This window comes from Folsomia candida, unplaced genomic scaffold (assembly GCF_002217175.1).
Source record: "Folsomia candida strain VU population unplaced genomic scaffold, ASM221717v1 Fcan01_Sc009, whole genome shotgun sequence".
In the NCBI taxonomy this organism is placed as follows: Eukaryota; Metazoa; Arthropoda; class Collembola; order Entomobryomorpha; family Isotomidae; genus Folsomia; species Folsomia candida.
In genome coordinates this window covers 3,515,520-3,539,354 of record NW_019091201.1, presented here as the reverse complement: position 1 = coordinate 3,539,354, position 23,835 = coordinate 3,515,520, and the positions used below count along the sequence as shown (strand labels likewise).

At 38.5% G+C, this 23,835-nt stretch overlaps 4 protein-coding genes and 1 long non-coding RNA gene across 9 annotated transcripts in view; 4 read left to right on the top strand and 1 right to left on the bottom strand.

Annotated features, from left to right (window-relative positions):
* The first annotated feature begins 2 nt into the window (after nucleotides 1-2).
* LOC110853913 (ubiquinone biosynthesis O-methyltransferase, mitochondrial) lies at nucleotides 3-1,298 on the top strand. The gene is made up of 4 exons (XM_022102270.2): nucleotides 3-401; nucleotides 470-839; nucleotides 909-1,068; nucleotides 1,143-1,298. Exons 1-4 carry the CDS (start codon nucleotides 142-144, stop codon nucleotides 1,256-1,258), a joined length of 906 nt encoding a protein of 301 aa, XP_021957962.1. The 5' UTR covers nucleotides 3-141; the 3' UTR covers nucleotides 1,259-1,298.
* Nucleotides 1,299-1,357: 59 nt separating this feature from the next.
* On the top strand, nucleotides 1,358-7,925 carry LOC110854175. Its single transcript, XM_035854809.1, has 18 exons — nucleotides 1,358-1,554; nucleotides 1,636-2,031; nucleotides 2,114-2,346; nucleotides 2,436-2,633; nucleotides 2,709-2,943; nucleotides 3,014-3,226; nucleotides 3,294-3,627; nucleotides 3,703-4,281; nucleotides 4,346-5,120; nucleotides 5,184-5,473; nucleotides 5,548-5,652; nucleotides 5,719-5,905; nucleotides 5,981-6,168; nucleotides 6,240-6,493; nucleotides 6,559-7,064; nucleotides 7,138-7,306; nucleotides 7,380-7,514; nucleotides 7,579-7,925. The coding sequence occupies exons 1-18, from the start codon at nucleotides 1,390-1,392 to the stop codon at nucleotides 7,792-7,794; spliced, it is 5,178 nt and encodes a 1,725-aa protein (XP_035710702.1). The 5' UTR covers nucleotides 1,358-1,389; the 3' UTR covers nucleotides 7,795-7,925.
* A 2,094-nt stretch (nucleotides 7,926-10,019) lies between these two features.
* The window catches only part of LOC118436638, a 40,811-nt gene continuing 26,995 nt past the window's right edge, over nucleotides 10,020-23,835 (top strand). The window contains exon 1 of the mRNA XM_035855117.1: nucleotides 10,020-10,705. The gene's annotated coding sequence lies outside the window, so the exon portion shown is untranslated. The remainder of the gene's footprint in view (nucleotides 10,706-23,835) is intronic.
* On the bottom strand, nucleotides 12,526-13,603 carry LOC118436640. Its single transcript, XR_004835610.1, has 2 exons — nucleotides 13,145-13,603; nucleotides 12,526-13,059 (listed from the first exon to the last, which is right to left on the bottom strand). It is a non-coding gene; the product is annotated as an uncharacterized LOC118436640 (long non-coding RNA).
* Nucleotides 15,342-19,489, top strand: LOC118436639. Of its 5 annotated transcripts, XM_035855122.1 has the most exons (5): nucleotides 15,342-16,290; nucleotides 16,420-16,596; nucleotides 16,688-16,872; nucleotides 16,949-17,114; nucleotides 17,189-19,489. In XM_035855122.1, the coding sequence occupies exons 1-5, from the start codon at nucleotides 15,738-15,740 to the stop codon at nucleotides 17,323-17,325; spliced, it is 1,218 nt and encodes a 405-aa protein (XP_035711015.1). In that variant the 5' UTR covers nucleotides 15,342-15,737; the 3' UTR covers nucleotides 17,326-19,489. The 5 variants fall into 5 exon arrangements, with proteins under 5 accessions (XP_035711015.1, XP_035711011.1, XP_035711013.1 ...); XM_035855118.1 differs by having other exon boundaries at nucleotides 16,420-19,489; XM_035855120.1 differs by lacking the exon at nucleotides 15,342-16,290 and having other exon boundaries at nucleotides 16,387-16,596; nucleotides 16,688-19,489.

Genomic DNA, 23,835 nt, shown 5'->3' with positions numbered 1-23,835 from the left:
CTAAAAAAAGGAGCCGGCTCTGTCCAAGTTGCAACAAACTTAAACCGGGAACGATGTGAGACACGAGTAAATATTTATTTACCTTTCAAGAATCTGGAAATTTTTGAACAGAAATAGGTTAAAAAAATAGAATTATCAAAAATGTTGCGACGAACATTTGTCACGGTCGGACGCAGAACAATACGCTTATCGGTGTCGCCAGCAAAACAAATTTCGATAAGATGGATATCTTCAGCTACGCCGGGCCAAGAAAATCAAGGTTCTCAAAATTCTTCGAAATCTTCTTATGGTGGAGACAAGACAATTAATGCAGACGAGGTTCGAAAGTTTGAGACAATGTCGTCCTCCTGGTGGGATCCAAATGGGTCGATGAAAGAGCTACATTCCATGAATAAACTCAGGTAAAAAAGCCAATCTATGTACTTCTACTTTTACGAGGCAAGTTAAAAATGTAACTAATTTGCAATAGGGTACCTTTGATCCGCGACGGACTTCTCGAACAGACCAAACAGACGTCACGCTTCAAGTTGCCGAAACCATTGGAGAATCTAAAGCTTCTTGATGTCGGGTGTGGTGGAGGGATTTTATCAGAGTCTTTGGGACGGCTGGGTGCTTCAGTTCTAGGATTGGATCCAGGATATGAAAATATCTCCGTAGCAGAGCTTCATCTCCAACTTAGTCCCGATCTTATAAGAAACGTTAGCTATAAGTGTGACACGATTGAAAAATATGTGGAAACTAATTCAGACGCAAAGTTTGATGGGGTCGTGTCATCAGAAACAATTGAACATGTGGATAACCCAGAATTATTTTTAAGGATGATGGGACAGTGTTTAAAGGTGGACAAGATTTATGTCATCATAATTAAGACAAATTAATAATATTGGTTATTATTATACTTGTTCCAGCCCGGTGGCTCGTTATTCTTGACCACGCTAAATCGAACGTTTGAGTCGTGGGCTGGAGCTATTGTGGCATGGGAGTACTTTCTGAGGAAACTTCCGGTAGGAACTCACCAATGGAACAAGTTTTTGACGCCGCAAGAAATTCAAGGGATCCTAACAAATAGTGAGGATTAATTTTGTTGCATTATTAAATTTTGCAAATTTTATTTAAATAATGACATGCATACATATATTTAGATGGCTTCAAAATACTCCTTATTCATGGAATGTGCTACAACCCTTTGTCAAATCAATGGAATTGGTCCAATTCTACATCGATCAATTATTGTATCCATGCCGTTAAAGAAGAATAATTTTAGCCTATGCACTTAATTTTTTTTGTACCGACAATTTGAGAACCCGTTTACCGAATCAGTTTACTGAGTGGACAGTCCCTGAATTAATAACAATTTGTTTGTAGATTATATATAATAAGAATAATTTAATGATGATGAATTCCAATGAAAATGAAGTTCTCGGTGAAGATGAATATGATGAAAATGGAGATGTCGACGAAGAAAATATTAGACGACCGTTGCCACTTTGGGCGACCCCTCCTTGGCCTGAGTGGAGTGATTCAGCAATTGATATAGAAGTTTGGGAGGAAAATGTAAGCATTCAAAAATTTTGTTACTGTTCCAAGTTTTTAGATCGTTTGTAAAAATCTAATTTCTCTAATTTTTCTCTCTAGGAATCCGTTCAAAGATTCGTCGATCCCACCGGCAGTATTCTACCCCCAACCATCCGCCCCGTGAGATGGATTCGACCAGAAGCGTTACTAGAACCAGCAATATTAGTAGATTGGAGCGCAACAAAAATTGATCTAATAAACGCAAATATTCATATATGTGAAAAATCAGATATGATTCGTTTCATGTTGAGTGAAATCTCTGAATTGTACGACTACGGACTTAGCCATACTTTCCAGTTGGAAGGAGAAGGCACTGTGTTCATTCCAAATTCAGATCACCACAATGCTTCCTGGAAACCGTGGGATCACATATATAGCAGATGCAAGGCTGGCGTGAAAGGGGACAAACCGACGATGAACCGTATTGGAAAATATTATGTCCGATTGTATTTCATGGTAAACTCATGTCATATTTTTAGCAAATAGCACGATTTCATAGTTTGCTCCACTGTGTGTGTCTTCATTGTATGTCTGTCAGGGTGCTTGGCGTCGGATTACGGTGGATGACAGAATTCCGCTAATAAAAGACGACATATTAGGACTCCCAATTTCTAGCAGCAACGAATTGTGGCCTCTTATTCTTGTAAAGGCTCTAGTAAAGCTTGCATCCTTGTCATGGAGTCATGAAATTAGTGAAGGTCTTGACAAAGTCCACCGTTTTAGTACAATCTCAGCTCTTACGGGTTGGGTTCACGAATGGATAGATGTAGAGTGAGTATAGACATGTGTACATTTTTGGTTGAAAATCGCATCGCACTTTGAAAAATGTATTGTAATTTTCTCTCATTTTACATAACTAGGAATCCTATCAGTAGTCATAAATTGTGGAAGGAATTGAACGACATGCTTCCCAAGTACAATGGTCAAGCACAAATAACGTCCAACTTCTGGACGACTGGCAAGACGAAAAAAGAACGGACCCTAGAGGAAATTGCTGCCGACAAAATGAGAGCTGAAAAACAGTCAGAACTTCCTCATGATTTAGCAAAGCGCTGGTGGTATGCATTCAATCTAATTGTTCATTTTTTTAAGTCAAACAAGTATACTATAAATTAGTTAAACTAAATGTACAGGACCCTCACTCCTCTCGTATCGAGAGATCCTGACATGGATTACCTAGAATATTCGGACTCTGATGGTGGTGAATCGATTGCAAACGAATCCGAATATCCATCATCAACTGCACAGTCGCTTTTTTCTGTAAGCGAGATGGACGCTGCGGACGAAGCTGAAGAGGATACCGAGTTTGAAGAACTCGCGAAAAAGAAGCAACAAGAGATGACTGCAGCTCTAGCTTCGACGAAGAAGGTATTGCTTAATTACTATAACGCTATTACTCAGTTTATAGTGAAAATAATAAATACCCATTTGTTTGCAGGGAAAGAAGGAAAAGTCGAGAAAAAAACGGGGCGATAGAGAAAGAAGTAAATCAATTGTCGATATTTCAGCAATCATTGCTACAAGTGGGGAAGAAACTAAAATAGAGGATGCTCAAACCCTGAGCGAAACTGAAGCTGCAGAAGCTGCTGATGGTTTTGATACAGATAAAGACGAAAGTTCCAGGAGAGAAACGTCAAAAAGTTCTGGAAAGGTTGGTATATATTGCAAACTAATGTACATCTAGAGTGCTTAAAATACCAATTTATTCACGATTCTAGAAAGAAGGAAAAAAAGGTGGCGCAAAAAAGGACAAAAAGAAAAACTCTACAGACAGAGACAAATCACAAACGGCACTTATCGAAGAAAGCATGGAGAGTGTGGGTGGCCAAGTAGAATTTGCTGAAACTGGAGGACCTGGAAATGAAATTGCCATTCAAACTGGAATGGACGATTTAGACGGAGGTCAGAAATCGTTTCTAAAACCAAAGACAGGACCTGGAGGAAAAGGGAAAGCACCAGGAAAGAGAATGGAACGTTTATCCGAGAAAATCCGCAAAAAGAGAAGCACTCGCTTCAGCATGCGCATGAAAAAATTTCAAGACGTTGTTGACAGTATGCATATTACATCGGGAATACAATATAGCATTAAATTATCGCACTAACTGATATTCATTTCATACTGCACAGGTATTGTTTCTGTCTCTTTGGACGACGAAGAAACGGAAGACGAAACTCTTGGTTCACTTGAGTTCGTGGCTGATGATGAGCAACTTCAGACCAAAGCCCAAGGTTCCAAGGAGTCCAAAAAAAGTCGAAAATATAAACAGTCCCCCCCAACAGAACTCGCTCCCGTCCCACCCGTCGAACCTGCACCCGAGGAACCACCACCAATTGAATCGAAAAAACTGTCTTTCATTGTTTCCAAAGAAGTTGTAAAACCTTTGAAGCGAGTAAAAGTTAAAATTCCCATGATACAAGACATTTTAGCAGGAGTTCAAAAATATTTGGGGACGGATAACGCTCCACTCGTTGATGCATGGGAATCCATCGTAGGAAAAACTCTCCCGGATGCTATCACAGTCGTTTTGTCCTTGTATCCGAGAGTGGAGGAACAAGGAACCATTGTCCCATCGTTTCTATATCATCCCATTAATTTCGTCGAGGTGCGAGACACACCGTTAGCGAAAGATCCTGACCGTCCAAAAACTCCGCTGTGGAAGTCATTTCGCTGGAAGGGATGGGCCATGAAGAAAGGGTTGATACCAAGTACGAAGCAAAATTAAAAAAAAAATATGTAACAAAATTGTTAACTATTTAATTAATTATCTAGTGGAAACGGATCCTGACCAGATTCGATGTATCAAAGCAAAGACGCCATTTGCCCTCAAAACACATTGGTACCACTCCCGACTGGGCATGACCCATGTGGAAACCCTTACTCGAAAAAGTGAAGAGGAAGAAGAGGAAGAACATCTGCTTGGATATGCACCACAAGGAACTGCAATAGAAGATGTCTGTGGGGGTGGTCGGCCTCCTGGAGGATCCCCGGTGCCAGTTATCGAAATTGTCAGTGTTAATGTTGATCAACCAATAGTACCCACTCCTGGTGCTGCTCGAACTTCAGTTCCGCTCAAGACTCCAACAACGACTGCAGGAGATGCTCGACCAAAGCGACGATCTTCTGGGAAAAAATTGTCCATCAGTCAGAAAAAACTTTCTACTGGTTCCAATCCTGGTGGAGGAACAAAAGGGAGGAATTCTCGAAATTCTCACACCCCACACAAAGAAGATCCCCACAACCATTTGACTATTCATCCTTCTCACCACTCCACCCACTCAGGCGGCCTACATTCTCGACATTCTACAGGAGCAGGATTAGGCGGACACCATCACAAAAAACATGGTCACGGGACGAAAGGAGGAAAAGGTGGCAAAGAACGAGACATTTCAAACAGTGACGATGAAACTTGGTTGGGAGAAGTGGATGAGAACGAAAGCGCTCCGTTACCAACACCTGCTTCAGACATTGGTCCCATGGAAATTATCCCATCTACTGCGTGTGGTTCAGTCTGGTTTCACTGTGATAATGTTTCATCGTACATTCGGTAATTTTGCATATAAGCATAAACTGTATAAAAATAAATTGGTATCTGTTTAATTTTATGTAGAAAAATATGCAAATTCTACTCAACTCGTACAATTTTCGGGTCCTGTTTCACACTTCGTCGCAAACCGGAGTGGGTTGGTGAAACAAATACTACGTCACCGATCCAGATCACATTAACCCCGGACGAAATTCCTGATAAAACAATGGTTCTGGCTCAAAACAACTTTGCTGATCTCCACGCCGTTCCTGACAGTTTTAATCTGACCATTCAATTTGAAAAGTTCAAGGTTTTGAATGTTGAGAATTTTCATCTAGATAAAAGTGCTGGGGTGGAATCTGCTTTCTATTTGTGTACGCAAGATGTTTACCGAGAAATATTCATGTAATTGACACAGCTCTAATGACGCTTTTGTATTTGTTTACAGTCAGCGATTGTTGGATGGAGCAAGAAATTTTGATTTCATTGGATGTATTGCAAGCATTGGATATTACGGGATATGCCGAGAAAACGAATACCATTGCCTGGAATTGTACTTACTGCTAATTATATTTTCACTCAACTTTCTATTATATATTTATTGTATGTTCTATGTTAGATGCAGCAGAATCAGATATGTATAAAAATTCTCCCGAGGACGAAGAAAGCACAGCTCCCTTGTCGTCAGTCAACGTGGGTGTGGTCCTTGAACCATGGGATTGGAGGAAAGATTGTTGCATGCAAAAGCCACTGGTTCATTTCTTGACAGATACGCACTGGTCGGCTCATGTTACCTTGCGTCCAGGGTAAATAATGCTATACTTATCATCCAGTCTTGAATAATATTTCTTTCTACATGCGTAACATTTAATTCTTGAAAGTCGGAGCATGTTTCGAATATGGGTTGCTGAAAATCCTGAAGAAGGCGAAGGAGTCTATAACGCCAATCCGTACACGATGTCGCCATACGTCGTAAAATTTTCCGCCAAGACTCCTATACACATCGGACCCCGAGATGAAATGTTCAATTACATGACAAATGAACCTGTCCTACTTCTCAAGCAAGCTGGTACTATATACCTGCTTAATTGTACCTATTTAATTATAGTACTGACACTTGTAACTTTTATGTTTTTTTAGAAAACCTGGCACAAAACATTTGGACATTGTTCATTTTATTTGGACGACCTAAAGCGTCGTACGCAATTAGCTTGCGTAGTTTACACAAATCATACTGTCCATCATACCAAGAGCCCAATGTTATCAACAGAAAACTGAAAAACGTTCATGTTTCTTTCGAAAACAAGTTCCTAGCTTTGGTCACGGAATTGAACCAGGGACCACCGAACCGAATGATGATTCTGGCTATGAGATGCTTGTTCTTAAATCCGTCGGTACGAAAATGATAAGATTTTTTAAGTTAATTATGGTGTCACAATTAGAATATGTATTTTGTTAGTTGGGCGAAATTATTATCGACCTGGTACCTCCAACTCCGTCAGCAGAACAAGAAGATGCTAGTTTGTTACCAGAAGGAGGTGGTTTTGATATTACTGAAGCCAAGGAAGCAGCAACTCTCGTCATCCAGTCCTACCTCAGGGGATGGTTAGTTCGTCGACTGTTTCTGTTTAGGACGAAAGGACATCCGAAATATCCTCGGATTGAATACCAAATTCGAAAAATTGCATACTTACTGGCCTGCAATACTGATTCCACATTAACTCAAACAATCCCAGTGGTGGACCCAGTTGTTTCAACTGATGCGCCGCCTCCTGACCAAAAGGCCAAATCGGAACAAAGTCTTCTAAATATGAACAGCAACATTAGTCTGGAACAAGGTGAAGAAGAGAACGGAGAAAATACTGCAACTGTAGATCCTGCAAGTCACTCTGCGCCCGAAAGTTCCCCAAATGTTGCACCCACACTCGTCCCAAATCCACCAAAATGGGCAGTCAAGCTATTAAAGTATATTTGTCAATCGTATTATGCTAATTATTCAAAAAATATTATGACCTGTATTTTGATTACTATTTTGCAGTGATCTCTTAAAAGAATTCCCACTACTAATTTCCCTGTACCCGCATGCATACTGTCTGCCGCATCACGTCAGAATCCGTGACACGGAAGGTGTCATGCCGTCGCTAGCAAATGACTCTCATTGCGCCCCCTTTTTCCGGCGTGTAGTTTCCATCGTTGGAGAAGGCAATGTAAGTTCTTGTTTTGTAAGACATTGTTCTTGACAGTAACATGATGTAAAAATTAATTTGCACCAATTTTCAGTGGTGCACTTGCCTAATTCAACTTCAAGTCACTCCAGCCACCAATGTCGTGTTGAGAGTGATTGATAACGACACTGAAACATGTCTGGAAGCTCCAACATTGCATTTTTTCCTGGGAAAACTTCAATACAACAAGGTTCCCGAATTTTCCGCAAAATATTACGTTTTAATTGCACCACTAAAAATATTTTTGGTTACAGAATGGCTACACGATTTTGTGCTATCGTTTAATCAACGAATCCAGTTTCTCACCCGAACAACAGGAAGAAATGCCATTATGTCATCATTGGAAGATACGCATCGTGACGCCACGAATACAGGAACATTTAGTTTACGCAGACGAAATTCACCAACATCATCACCACCACCATCATCATCACATTCCTCCTCCTCCTCAAGAGAGTAGCACCTCCTAATATGTACACATCTTGGAAAGAAATCGGATTATTTATTTCTTCAACTTTCTTTCCTTGTGCCAGAACACTTGACAAACTCAACTCTGATTTTAGACTGATCTGCTAAAAAATAAACTGCTCTCAGGGACAAATTCTTTCTCAATTGGCACTTCTAATTGGCATCCTTCATCCACTTTCATGTAAATCGGGAGGAAAAAAGAGACCGTGAGATTATCATCACTCATCCCATTTTATCCTGCATCGTCCATTTTCTATCCAATTTCCAACTTCCTCCCTCCCTCCCTCCCTAATCTAGTGCCAATTTATTGCAAAAATCTTATTTCTCATCTCCTCCACTCCACTCCACTTTCAACTACTCAATTCTATTTGAAATTGTCGAAACAACATTTGAACCAAGTTCCTTGGAACAATTTGTCGATATTTTCTCCTCTTTGAGAAATCCGTGTCTCTGCGACTACTATAATATTTTCTATCTGTAGTTAACACGGGGGGAGAATATACACGTATAAAATTTATGTAGTCAGTCGACAAAGGAAATGACAAACGGACGAGAAAGAGAAAGCCAAGTTCAAGTTGCTGCTTCATCTCCTTTCAGTGAAAGGAATTAAGATGTAATCTAATGGGGCTGTAAATGTGTGAGAAATTGGCTCTTTTTGTGCTCCTGCTTTCACTCTCTGTGTCTGCAATTCCCCAATCCGACGACTTTTCTCTTCTTAGAGACCAGACCAGGCAATCCAATCCCATCCATCCATCCAATCCTCACTCACACACAAACCAGTTTTCATTCCAATTTAAACTCAATCGAGTTCAGTTCCATTTTGTTTGAATGTTGAGGAGAAAACTGCCACTTTATTTTTGTTGGTGTACGGTGTGTACATTGCCAAGCACGTTTCTCGGGGAAGAATATTCTCCCTTGATATGTATGTAAAAGCTCATTTATTGTCGGGTGTGCATGGTGAAAGGGTGACATCAGACATAATATAAGAAAATACAAAGGAAGAGGAGATGTTAAACTGCAGTTAAAAATCTGGTAGAGGAAGATATGTATGAAGTACTGGTATTGATTTGGTAATAAGTTCCTGCCGGATTGGTAGTAGTTGGTTTCTGAGTGGTCATTTTTTCATTACGGCAACATTACTAAATGATAATATCCGTTATTCAGGTACACATGGAGTAATATATGTATGTACTCTGGTCAGTAATGATTTAATACCAGTTTTCTAAGAGTGCATATTTAGAAAAATTAAGTTGTACATGTCAATTTCTAATGTGGAGAGACACCAATTACATATGTATACTCTTATGAAACTGGTATTAAGTCATTACATAACTCTACCGGCACTGGTAATAACTGACATTACCGTTTAGTAAAGTTATCGTAATGACAAATTTACCACTCAAAAACAAACTACTATCAATCCGGTACGAACTTAACACCAAATCAACACCAGTACATCGTATATATCTTCCTCTACCACATTTTTAACCGTGTATACATTCATGTATAAGAAATGAAGTAATTTCGTCAAATTATATGTCCATATTCATACAAAGTTTGAATTTCACTATAATTCTGGACATTATACCCGGTGAAAGTTGACTAGGTAGAAACTACATACAATCCCTAATGGAAAATATTGCCTGGAACGCCCGGATAATGAAATGGTCCGTCCGTCCTTCGTCCGTCAGCCACTTTTATGCCTGAGCAATTCCCACCGCATACAACACACTGCGAGAGAAAGGTAAGTAAATACAACTACTTTCTCTCCACGAGAAGTGGAAAAGGACACGAAGTAAATCTCAACCATTTTCACCAACCACTTCAACCACACAATGCCTGCCTACCTAATATCAATCCAACCAAACTGTATGCTCAATCCCACTTACTTTCACCGTTTACATCCAAACATTTCCCAAATTGGCAATTCTGCCGAGAACAACATTGTTAACAATAAGTTATGCATGTACGTTGGTACATGTAATTATTGAGATTATGCACATTTGTAGAGTGTACACCCACACAGAAATTTTATTTATTGCGTATTTTATGCAAAATGCATCCCATTCGTTATTTAGTAATGTTTCAATGTACGTGTGTGATCGGATATGGCGTATCTCACTAAAAATCTTGCTCTCTCTGGTGGTTTGGTTTTGATAAATTCGCAGCAGAAGAAGTTCCACCTCAGGCACACTTGGTACCCCGGATCGGCTTCTTGTAGTTGGACGGGAGCCGTGGCAGAGTCAAGTCGCAACTTTCTCCTCCATGCACACTTACTTTAACCCACGGAAAACAGAGCATATTTAAGTTGCACTAAAATTTAATAAGTTTCGGTGCTAAAATACATTCTAATAACAGTCTGGTTAACATTTTTGGAAATAAGATTTGTACACAAAAATATTTACAACAATTTTACCGGATTCGTTCCATGGTGTTTTTGGTGGTTAAGAGAGAGAGAGAGAGAGAGACCCTCTTCCTCTGGGGACATCTGATCTCCATCACGATCTCCTCCTTTCTCTCAGTCGAGATAACTTTGCTACTTACCTTCGCTGCTGTTTTTTCTCGTCTAGTTTATCCAACTCTTTAATTTTTTATCGTTCCGTATATAGCAGAGGAATGTTCGGGATGAAAAAAACTCGTGGTCGGTGAAATCATGATTTGCTGCGGTTACTTTTTTTCACTAGATGTTTGAGAACATCTACGACGACGAGTCGAGAACTGTTTGATGTTTGTTTTAATTGTGGTGAAAGTAGGAGAAATGTCTGAAAAACAAGATATCATCATCGCCACATGGTAGGATTTTTATAAGAAAAATACGGCTAAAAATAAATACGGATGGATTATGATGACGTATGATTATTGAAGCCGAACCGATCTACCCACCCACCAAAAACCAGCCAAAAATACTTTAAGGTAAGAAAAAATAGTTTCTCGGAAACATTTCACATCTCGTCTCCCATTTTTTGAAAGCAAAACTCACCCAAGTTTGAAATGAGTTGATTTATACCGAAAATCAACACTTTCTCCCACAACCAACCATCCCGGAAGAGCAGAGAAAGTGGAATTGAGAAAGAGAAAGCAAGCGAGCGACATTGACATGACAGAATTAGCTTGTTTTCTTCCCCTCGTAACAAAAAAGGAACACAAATCCTTTACAAGTGATCAAGTCAAATAATAAGCCACTTTTGGAGCCTTGTTGTGAAAGAAAAGTCAATATTATTTCTCCGATTTGTGATATATTTGTGTGATGGATGGGTGTTTCTTGTACCGTGAGAATCAACAAATCAGCCACTTTCACTCGCTCGCTCGCTTTCTCCTCTAATAATCTAATCTGATATGTGACGTCCAAACGAAAAATCCATGAAAACCACAAAGGTTTAATTGGTATGGAATCCTAGTTTCTTATTTTCCTCTGTCGTGTAACGAACCGGAGAAAGTTGATAAATTCAGAGAGCAAAGGAAGCACAGAACACGTGTCGCAAAGAGAAAGCAATATATACGTTTTGTAATCCACAAGTCCAAACTTTTTTATTATTGTGTAACATTAATCGAAATAATTTTGGCAATCCGTTCAACTAGAATAACGCAGAAAATTTATTACGCAATAACAAGATTAATAATGTATTGGGTATGTGTATGGAGGTATGTAGGAGAAGGAACAACTTTCACTGGTATATCTACGGTACTACAAGCAAATCTCGAGGTTTGTTCAACTCACTGAACTCTGTGCTAGAATTGGATTTGAGCTGCATTGCATCATAGAATTTTCAGAATTGAGACTTTTCCCTGTAACCTTCCGGTTGAGTGAGATTTAACACTTGAGCACATTATCATTATCAGTTTGGCTACGCGAGGAGTAAGTAGACGACGTGAACGTGGGATTGCGAGAATCTTACGGGATTCACGCAATTCTAGGTCTAAGGTTTGTAACGCCGATCAGTAGTATTGTATCAAATTCTGGGTAAACTACGTATTTATGTATGTATGTTTCTGAAAATCTCAACAAGTATGTTTAATATTTAATCTGCGTCTTGGGGGAATGCTGCATTTCTTGCACTACAAACCAAGAAACGCTAGAAATGAGAAATACAAGAAATTGGGAGAAATTGCAAGAAATTAAGAGAAAGTGTAAGAAATTGCGAAAAAGTGCAAGAAATTGGGAGAAAGTGCAAGAAATATATGCCATCTAACCACGCGCCATATGAATTACAGCAGCCGGGCCTAGTTTCTTGCGCCTTACATTTCTTGCAGTTCAAAATAGCTGCAAAAAACACTTTCTTGCCTTTTGGTTACTTACTTTCACCCGAAATACTGTTTAGGATCGACATTTTACTCAAACTATGACCTGATTTGTGTCACTTTTCTGCACTCTAAACAAAATTGAGTAAGTATTGCGCAAATTTGATCAAACTTAACACAACATCGGGTTAAAAAAGGGGATGACTCACCTTTCGGTTAAATTTTACTTCTCTAGGCTGAGTAAAAGTTTTACTCAACTTTTGGACAAAGCGTGCTCTTCAAGTCGTTGAATTTTTGTTACGATAAAAGCACAAAAGTTACACCATCAAATAGACGAATTTTGCTAAAGTAGTTGTTAAATATTTACTCTTTGTTCCAATCAAATTTTATCACATTCAGGAATGATAATTGCACTTTTGTATGATCGAATTTTGACCTTTTGATGATTATTGTTTATTCCATATGCTTACTAAAATTTGCTCTTTGCTTTATCATTGAATGCTCTTTAATTTATAATTATTTATTATGTTGTTTACTAGAGCTAGTACATTTATAATTTATAATGACAGTGATATTAATAATATATTACTTATATTACTGTACTTATTAAGCGTATTAACAATACTGACAATAAATAAAAATAATACCCGTACATAATACCCGTACGTCTTATTTTAATTAGTAAAATTAAATAATCAATCTTCATTTAATCCTTCGTCCATGGTGATTTGTGACGAAAGCGACAAGACTGAAGACGATGACGACCTAACTTTGTTAGTTTGGAAAACTGTGCAGTCGAAAAACTCCCAAACACTCTTACACTCTTCGGGAAATTTAAGTTCTAGGACGTAAAAGATCTTGAAACAGAGATCCACAGCTTTTACGAAAGACTCTGCAGCAATGAGGCGCCGTTCCACCATGACGAAAGCTTGTTGGATGTCAAGAAACTTCAAGTTTCCTATACAAATAACAAATGGCTGCGTTCTCACGGATTCTGCTAAACGAAATTCTTCAAGATCTTCATTTCTCTATAGTTATAAAAAAAATTATGTATATGTAGTTTAATTATAAACATACAAATCTATGAATTAATCAAAAGAATTTACAATTTACCTTTCAATTTATCCGTATATTGTTCCAGGCCAGTATCTCGAAGAATTTGCTCCATTATTGGACACGTCGAAAAACTTTCAAAAAAAGAAATAATTTATTTTCGTTGTTTCTCCTTTTGCTGGTAGACAGCAACTGTGGCATTTGAGCCACGCGGAAGATGGAGACGTACAGTGGGGAGAGTTGACTTTGTGCACCTGAAGTGTGACTATTACACCAAAAAGTTGACTAAAATTTAACTCCGCCGATAGAGCAAAGTTTACACCATTTATTGACAATGTTTAATCTAGTTTGGTCTGGTTTCTACCCAGAATTGATTAAACTCTATTTTACTCAACCTGAAGTCAAATTTTATCCAATATTGAGTAAACTGAAAATTAATCAACTCAACCGTGTAAAAATTGCACTCTCGAAGTTTTGCTTTAATTCGAAATTGTGGAAAATTTGATCAACATAGTTTTACTCAACCGGTTGAGCTCAATCTTCTTTAGAGTGTGATAATACGCATATATCATGTGGATGTCACAAGACATTCTATGTATGTACATCCAGTGATATTTATACACAGTAAATAACCTCGGGTGGGAGACGATTTATTGAAAAAATTTCTTGTCTTTGTATGAATCAATCGAATTGTTGATCCCAAGCGTTGAGGAAGTAAGTGGAAACAGGAAGGAAATGAAATTGATGGTCAAAGCAACGCAATCAAATATTTATTTGTGCTAAAAGAGGAAACCTTTTTGTTACGCTGCTTTGATTCGTTAGATCGCACAAAAGGAAATAAATAGTTCAAAAGGGATCAGAAAATTGTATTCAAAATAATATTTTAACGAGAACTTTGTCATCTAGATAAGTTATGTGGGTCGTTTTCATCAGATTTTTTGAACCATGCTGCAACTAAACATGCATGAATTTGTGCAATGGCCGCGGAAGCTGTGGGGACATCGGGGGACATTAGCCTTGTAGGATATTGCGAAGGGAGGGGTTTATATAACATGGGGAGATGATGAGGGCATCGAATAACCGTGGGAAAATTGTCCCTCTGTCCACACGTTTCCGCGGCCACTGCATCATGTTCATACATTTGAGTAGCCTGAATTCTTCCAGTGGCCGCGGAAGCCGTGTAGGGACATCTGGGGACATTAACATTGTAGCCTATAGGGAAGGGAGGGGTCAATATAACATGAGCGGATGATGCCGACATCGAATAACCTTGGGGACATTATCCCCCCGTCCCCACGCTTCCGCGGCCCCTGAATTTATGTATAAATTAATACATTCCCCACTGCAACCCAGTGGACTGGACACTGAAATATTATCCATTTCATAAGTACATATTGAGTACGGATTGAAATTCAAAATTCCCCGTTCCACCCGAACGAGTGCATTCATCGCGTCGAGATGCATGCATTCAGCCAGTCTTGCCTACTTGATTGATACCAAACCACAACCAACCACAAGCACTAGGAGGTCCGATGAAGTGCGAAAAGAAGCAAGTCAGGAAGTTATATGTGTTTGTGTGACGGCTGAAGTGAGGAAATCGGATAAATAAGAAGTGAAAAGTAAAAGAATTCAACTTTCTCTCCACACTTTCACCACCCAGCCAAGCACATCCATCCAATCCACCAACCAACCAGCGATACATACACCACCAGATCCAATCCAGCCACAAATTCACCAGAAAAAGCGTGCTATATCAGCACCACCACCACGAGTAGGAAATTTATGGGTGTGATGTGTGAATGGTGAGGAGAAAGTGGGAGGAAAGGAAGGAAAGGAAACGCTGCTGGCATAGAGCAACCATTGATATGGAGATGGTCATTGATTAGATTTTGGATTTGCTCATCTTCAATCAGTCCACCTAACGAAGTCCGGTTTTCGCCCTGGTCGTCCGAATTGAATGAGAGAGAGAAAGTCGGTGGTGGTGATGATGATATTTTGCTTCCATCGCGTCTCATCTTTTGGTCTTTTACATTGCAACACGCTTCAGAGAGTTCGACGATGGTGGAAAGGGAGAGACCATGCTCGAAAAATTGGGTATTCATCATTATTTATTATTATGAATTATGTTTGAAAGGATGAAAATGAATTTGTAATTGAGTCTGTGATTCATTTCTTTAGGGATGAACGAATAGTTAGGCTAGTATTATTACATAGAATTTCATAGAATCCGCATCGAATTGGATTTTTAGACTGACCCAGAACTTATGGAATCGTTCCCGGTGTGCCACAAAGGCTCTTGAAACAGTTGGCAAGTAGTCGCCACCGGCGGCAAAGAGTCGCAGATTTTGCCGACATCCAGCCGAGTACTTGCCACCGCTTTCCCGCCGCCATTTTCACTCGGCAAACCAGTGTATTTGCCGGACTTAATCTGTCTACTTGCCGTCGACGGCCCATCCCAGGCCATAGCAAGCTTTAAATGGTATTTAAGATTTTGCTTCTGGCCACATTCTTGCCAACTACGGCCCGACTCGAATGAGATACCAAAATGCCCCAACTCTTACTTAAAGTAGAGGAAACTTAAAAACCTCCACACCGTCAACATTCTGTCCATCAAATCAGTATTTTGTCTTTATTCCATTAAACGTACTTTGTCATGATTAAATTTGCAGTAGTTATATTTCCCGACGAAGATAACGCCATTGACGTTATATCGTCATCTTGGATTCTTCCGCCACTTATTGCAAATGGGGGGACCCAAGTGAAGAACTGCAGATATCCACCATCAAAAGTTCGAGGTGCAAAACTAGCCAAACTTGTTTGCAATCATCAACCCCCATCTTCGGATTGGTTGGTCTGTTCTTGTCGAGTTTTGAAAGAGTATGGTAAGCAGTTTGTTGCAAAAAAGTATATGGCAAAACTAATTACTTGCTGTTATCTATGTTATTTTCTAGACAATTATTTGACCGCCCGTGAAGCATCAATTAGGGCGGAAGAAACTTCCAACTTGGAGCCATCTTCCGTTGAGGAGGCAGATTCTAGGCGAATCCGAAAACGCATACAAAACAAAGTAAAGCCGCCACCGTGTAATTCCAATAGCAACAAGCTTCAAAAAATAATTGCTGTAGCCGAAGATTCTAGCGACGAATCCAACACGTTGGAGGACGACAACCCGACAACTTTTTGCCTTGGATTAGTTAGAGAAACAGGTAAACCGGAAGGGTGTAACCACTAGTTTACGTCGCCAGTTCATAGTTTATGTTAATTTAAATCATTTAATTAGTATTATAAATAATTATTAATTTAAGTTATGATATTTTTTTCTGTTTATATAATAGCCGATTTGGAAAGGGGCGGTTATGAAGGTGCAGCTAATGACAACACATTATTTGCACCACCTCATGGACAAATAGAAATATACCCAGGAGGAGGAGATCAAAACACTTCCGCAACCCACCAGGCAGAGGATGTCGAGTTTAAAAATCAGTTCGTACAGTTTCTAGAGGAAAATAGAAGTATGATAATATTCGTATGAATAAAATACGATTGTGTGTATTCTCCTTTCTATTATATTTATACTATGGAATTAACTAACTTTTTTATTAGAATTTCAAGATGCGGTGATTTCCAAGCTAGAAATAATTTCTAGTAAGTTGAAGCACATTAATCTTGGGACGACGTGTGCAAAAAATATTAAATTGACTGGAGCCCCGCTACTGCCTTTAACCAGCAAGGATGGTTTAGCTTCCCTCATAACCTGGCTTGGTATTGATAAAAATAGTGACCTAATGGTACCAGAGAATTTTAATGCGTACTTTATTTATTATGCGTACGCTGGGTATGACCTAATCTATTTATTAACGACAGATCGATTATCTAAGTCTACACGGAGGAGAAAATGTTTCTGCAGTAACCGGAAGCATTCTTTCTGAAATATTTACGAACCAGTTCGCAACAGTAGTTAGCTTTACTGGACAAGGACAAAAAGCGGTTTGTGGCATAAAGGACTCAATATTACCTAAATTAATCACAAGTACGTTAATAAAATTTATTCTCGAAACCATCTTATAATTAAAAATGATTAAGTGTTCTGCAACGATTTTCTAGAGTCGGTGCGGTCAAATAAAGGCTTTAGCCAAGCAACAGATTTCGAGGTGAAGCAGGCAATAATAAACTGGTTGAAGAACGCTGGTGACAGAGGTGGGGGCCGAGCAGCTCGTCGTCAACGTCATTTGACAGGATGAATACAGTCACCCCGAGAACGGAATTACGCCGCAGAAGAAAAGCAACATCACGTATATTGCAATTTATTAGAAGTAAGACGATAGGAAATACTGTGCCGACATTATTATTTAGTGAAGAAATTGTAGAGCCACCAGTGAATGTTCAAATAGTTGAAACTGAAATAAGTAGCGCTGAACCCTCAGATTTTGTATTAGACAACAGTCAAGTAAATGTTGAGTCAGATATCAATTTTCCTTTACTTTTGCCAGATAGTCTTCGTCTGTGGGCTACAGCACATAATGTTACACATATGTGTCTCCGAGAACTGATAACCATTATAAATCCACATATTAACAATATTCTTCCTCTCGATCCTAGAACATTAATGAAAACGCCACGACAGATAGTTATAGAAAAGCTAGGTGGAGGTGAACTAGTTTATTTCGGTATAAAAAAAGGTGTGGAAAGACGGCTAAAACTAAAATTATCGGATTGCAATTTTCCAATTATTAAAAAATGGCAGCATGAGTCTATTTCGAAAATTATTTCAATATCAGTTGGTATTGACGGGGTACCGATTTCTCAAAGTAATACTAAGTCGTTTTGGCCAATTCTTGGTATGCTGGACCAAGCTGTAGATTCAAGTCCATTTATTATTGGATTATTTTGCGGCATGTCAAAGCCAAAAGATACTTTATTTCTTAAACAATTTGTTGACGAAGCATTAGAATTAGAAAGGACTGGTATTTTATTTAAAGACTTACAATTTGCATTTAAAATATCTTGTATAATAGCTGATGCACCAGCTAGAAGTTTTATAAAAGGGTGCAAACAGCATAATAGCTACAACTCGTGTGAAAGATGCGAACAGGAAGGTGAATGGCTTGGAAGAGTAATTTTAAGAGAGACAGTATGTCCACAGAGAACGGATGATAAATTTATTAAAAAAACGGATGCAGATCATCACACATACGACAGTGAATTGCTGAGATTAAATTTAGGCCTGGTGTCACAAATAGTACTTGACCATATGCATTTAGTTTTTCTAGGAGTAACTAAAAAATTATTGAACATTTGGGTGAAAGGTAAATTGCCGCACCGACTTAGTTCACAACAAGTTTTAATTTTATCTAGAAATTTAATTCGACTTAGACCTTTTGTATCCCGTGATTTTCAACGCAAACCTCGTGGGCTCGACGAACTAAATCATTTCAAGGCCACTGAATTTAGACTTTTTTTGCTGTACTCTGGAATAGCAGTATTAGGCGAGACACTTCCACTAAATAAGTTTAAAAATTTTCTAAAATTACAAGCAGCGATGTCAATATTATTATCTCCTAATGCAAGTATAAAATCGTGGAATGATGTAGCCAGGTCGTTGCTCATACAATTCGTAAAAGAAGTTGAATTAATTTACGGTCCAGAATTTATGATATATAATGTGCATTCAATTATACACATTTGTGATGATGCATTGAATTTTGGTAATTTGTCCAGGGTCAGCGCATTTCCTTTCGAAAGCTATATGCAGAAACTAAAAAGCATGCTGCATGCTAAAAATTATCACCTGAATCAAGTAGCGAAACGCTTACAAGAAATTGAGGCAATTGATTTTGCGACAAAAATTATGAAATCTAGTACGCAACAGTTTTCTAATAGTAAATATGATAATTGTTTCTACTTAGGAGATGGTACTTATGTAATATTAAAATATATTAACCTATCCATAAAATATGCAGAGTTTTACGAGGTTATAAAACTTGATAAATTTCCGGAATATCCATTCAATAGCTTAACCGTAAATATATTTCTAGCTAAAATTACGACTAATGTGAGGATTGTTAATTACAGTGAAGTTATGTATAAATGTTTACTTTTACCTTATAAAAATATGTACTTGTGTTTACCACTTCTTCATACTTTAAAATAAATAACAAATGAAAAAGTAAATAATATGTGCAATTACTGGTGGCATTTGGATGGGTATAAGCATTTCCGCAGGTCTGAGCCATGGTCTTGCCACCGGTGGCAAGCCGGTATCAAGTTGGCGTGCCAACTGGAATACGAAGTTGGCCCGTACGCGATCGCCACCGCCAAGCCACCTATGGCCATTCGGACATTTCCTGCAGTTTGCCGACCCATTTTGGCCGCAGCTGCGCCTACTGCGGCCCTGCTAGTTTGGCAAATCGGGTTATGTCCGTCCGTCCGTCTCACTGACTGAACCGTTAATTAAAAATTGACCGAAAAAATCTGAAAGTTTGCATGTTGCAAATATAGATAATCTATATGGTTCACACTTCCTTTAGCCCGAGTCAGGGACAGAGTTCGATTCTTAATTTTTGTCCCACTTGACTAATATGTATTACCATACGAAAAAATTGCACAATAACAACACCACTTTTGTAAAATACTGGTTATAAGTCTCAAAAATAATAAGTTAGATACAAAGCAATGGAATTCGAGTTTAATTAATAACTGCAAAAGGAGAAAGTTATTATCTCGCACATATTGAAAAATTGAACATTAATTTGAAAAATATTGGTTACGGAGGCTAGAAAATGGTAAATAAAACACGTGAATTAAAATTTAATTAGCATCCCAAAAAATTAAAAGTCACTCGTTCTGGCTACATTACGTCTTCACTTTCACTTTCTCCTTGCTAATGAAACTAAATAAATAAATAAATAAATTTATTTTGCCTTTCCGTTTCTTCCCTCTTACTCAAAAACATCATTATTATTATTATTATGGCGAGGAAATCGCAATATTTGGGAAGGAATTAAGGCAGTGTTATCTCAATCCTTTCTCTCTCTCTCTCTCTGAGTAAGTTGTAATGAAAGAAAGAGGGAGAAAGCCACCATTCATTCACCCATTTATTTCACCCCCCAGATTTCACGTCTCATTGTCCACTCATTGTATTGTATTGTGAGCAACTGTACGACTTCACCCACCACGACCGACTCGTCCAACAAAACGAAGAATGAGAAGGATTTAGACTACTTTTGTTGTAGATGAGGATCAACTTGAACACATCATTTTATTATTGTGCGTCCCAGACTTTCACTTTCTTCAAGAGAGAGACTGAGACTGAGACTGCCACCCAATCCCATAAACTAAACTAACCCAACAGCAACTTTTTTCCAACTTACTTACTTTTCCGACCAAACGTTTCTTGGAAAAAGTATTGACTTTTTACTTCCTCTTTCTCTCTAACTGAGAATAAGTGCCATATGTATATATGCATTGCGTTGTCATTGCGTGGTTTCAATTATTTTAAATTGAATGTAAAGCTGGGAAGTAGAAAGAAATCGGGTTTTAAACATGGGAAGCATTTTTAAATAGTAAATTCATACACTGGTAAAAATGTGGTATTGATTTGGTAATAAGTTCCTGCGGGATGGGTAGTAGTTTCTTTCTGAGGGAAAATTTGTGATTACTAAACGGTAATGCTCGTCGGTATACACCTTAAATAATTTTGTGATACGATTAATTATTACCGTCAGAGGTACTATGAAATTCTACCGCATGGTAACAAGTTGTCTTCTGAATGTAACAAAATTAAATTTTCTCCGGTAATATTTCTTTCATCAGAGCGTTGACATTGGGGACTGAGCAGGATTTCTATCCTCTGTATATGTGTTACCCTTCGGTGATAAATTGAAATAAAATGAAGTAGTAGAATTGCATTGTATTTCCGCCGGTAATAAAAAATCTTATTATAAAATTGTTTAAAGTGTAGAGCCATTTAGATATGTTCTCCGGTCAGTAATAATTTAACACCAGTTTTCTAAGAGTGTACAATTTGTAGATAGCTACGTGATACCGATTTTATACGTTTCACTTCTTAGATATTCCCTCGTTCACACCACGACAGCGTCAACTCGGGACCACCATTTATTTGATTTTAAAGCCGAGATTTCCCATTTGGCCGAGATGATGAAAGTGATAAGAGAACAAGTAGTGACAAAGGGAAAGGATCTCTCGTGTAGGGACGACTTTGAGATGACGGTGGTGCTGATGGTGGGAAAATGTCTGAAAATGTAGTATGAATACGGCCGCCATGAAAGCTGTGGCGACTAGAAATGGGTGAGAAAGGCGGATTAAATTGCAAAGAAGCAGCCTTTTCTTCATCGCTTCCAGACAAACCTAAGTAACACCACCAACCACCAAACTTTCCCTTCTTCTCGATACATACACCCTGAATCTGAAATATAATTACTTTTCACCGCTTTCACTTCTTCAAAATAATGCAGTTATTTCTTCTCCTACAGAGAAAAATGATTCGATATCTTTGCAAATATCTGCACGATCTGGTTGGCTGCAATTATTTCTCTTAGAGCGAAAAATAACTCGATATATTTGCAAATATCTGGTTGGTTGCATGTATAAATTGGACTTTTATGATGGATGGTGATGACGACGCTGATTTTAATTCTGCTTTGATCGAACCAGGTCAGAAAGTCGTGGTGGTGCATGGCGAGGTATCTTTAATTTTCGGATTTCTTTCCCCTTCCTGGTTGGTTAGGCTTTCTAAAGAGAAAGCATGTGCCTAATATATTTATACGGAGAAGGGCTGGAAGCAGGAAGCGAGTGGGTAGTAGTAAGCACGGTCTGCTTGTTGGTAGGTTTTGGGTGGAAGAGGTTGCGAAATAAGATTGAGGAATGGAAAGACAAGACAATCTTTTGACAAGTCGGAAATTTGATTTGGAAGAGACGAAAGGGCTAAAAGTCCTGCCTCTAGTGAACCCATGGCCCATTATGATATAAGGTTTTGGGGCTACTACTTTCTCCTTCCAGCCTTAAAACCTAGTCACTCACCACATTCTGCACTTTCCCCTAAAACACTATCACCCACCACTTCTGAGATTGTCACACTATTCAGTAATTAGAATTAGAAAGCCATCCCTTCCTCTCCTCAGTACCTACGTCCGACAAAGTGGTGAGAGAGGCAGAAATAACTAAAAGGCTGGGAGGCTCAAGGCTACTACGGGCGAAATGACACACCCATCCACAAAATGTCCTAAGTGAGTGGTAGCTCGTCCATTTTACTTTACATAATTTTACTCACTTTTTTTAACCAAATAGGAAAAAATTCTGGCGATAAAATTAGAGAAAGGTGCAGGCAGAGGTCGACGACGGCAAATTTCGGCGGTGGTGGCGCGAATTTTGGTGATTTTTTGGCGGCTTCTGTGGCGCGGAGAAGCGTCCCAATGTTGAAGGAATAGGAGTTCAAATTTACCGGCAGCGGCGGGTGCGTAAACTGTGACCGGCGTATGCCTGTTCAAAAATTTAGTTTTCATTCAAAAGTCAGTCATCCCGATTTCTGACTCAAGATTATCATTCACATTCAGTCATTTTCGTTGAAATTCATTTCATTTCACTTCACTTCATCGTACTTCATTTCTTACTTCGCCCCATGTATTAAGGATACGGTGAAAAATAAAAGGAGTGAAAAATCCTTTCATTCGCAGTTATTCATCTGAAATGACGGAATACCTCAGTCATTTTCATTCAAATGACAGAAAATTCATTTTCATTCACTATCGTAATCAGTCAAATGAATGAAAGTGAACAGATATGCACCGACGGCGTCGACCTCTGTATACCTCATCTACATAAATATGTATCCGAGTTATTATTATGTCTAACAAAATAAAAATGGGACGACTAGAAGAGTGTCGAAAATTGAAATCGAAAACTTTAATGAGAATAGTTTCGCAATTTGTAGACATTTATTAGACACGGTTCAACTATTTCGTCTCTCGTATTCCGCTCCTCTTTCTAAATACTAATCGCTACGTCCTTCTCCTTACTTAATAAACGGGTCGCGGCGGCTTCATATCCATGAGATGAGACCAATGATGTCACCCTATTGTATAATTTACCATCATCCCCTCTTGAAAGTGAAAGTGAAAAACTTCACGGCTTTCATTTCATTCAACTTTCCCTTTGACTTGATGCCCTGCAAGCCAGACATGAATAGTATGGCTCCTAGTTCATTAAGTGTGCCGGCTTAATCAGCGAAAATGGGACGGATTACCATTGATGCATGTCCCCAAAAATTCTCCTTTGAGCCATTGCGTAAGTTTTTGTGGTGAAAGTTTTCATATCATTTGTTCAAAGGGTATCATAGTGGAAAATGCGTGGAAATAAAATTCGTAGCTGTGACAAAGTCAAAATTTCTGGTTAAATATATATGCGAATGTTGAATTTTTAGGAAACAAAAAAAGTGAAAGTATGCTCCAGGATAAAATTCAGGAAAAGTGAATTATCCACGTTTTTTGTTCCTTGGAAATGTTTTAGAGTCAATTTTACGTACTTTGTTTGATTCAGCAGTGTAATCAATTTCAAGAATAAAATTCAATCCCACCGAGATTACAGGATACGGACTTCTTTGTACTTTCACTTAATTGAACAGTTTGATGATCTAGTAATTAACTTGCTTCCTGCCGACGATCAGTTGACATAACTAATTCCATGGGAAAGGTCAATATTAGCTTACCAACGAATGCACAATGACGAATCTCTGT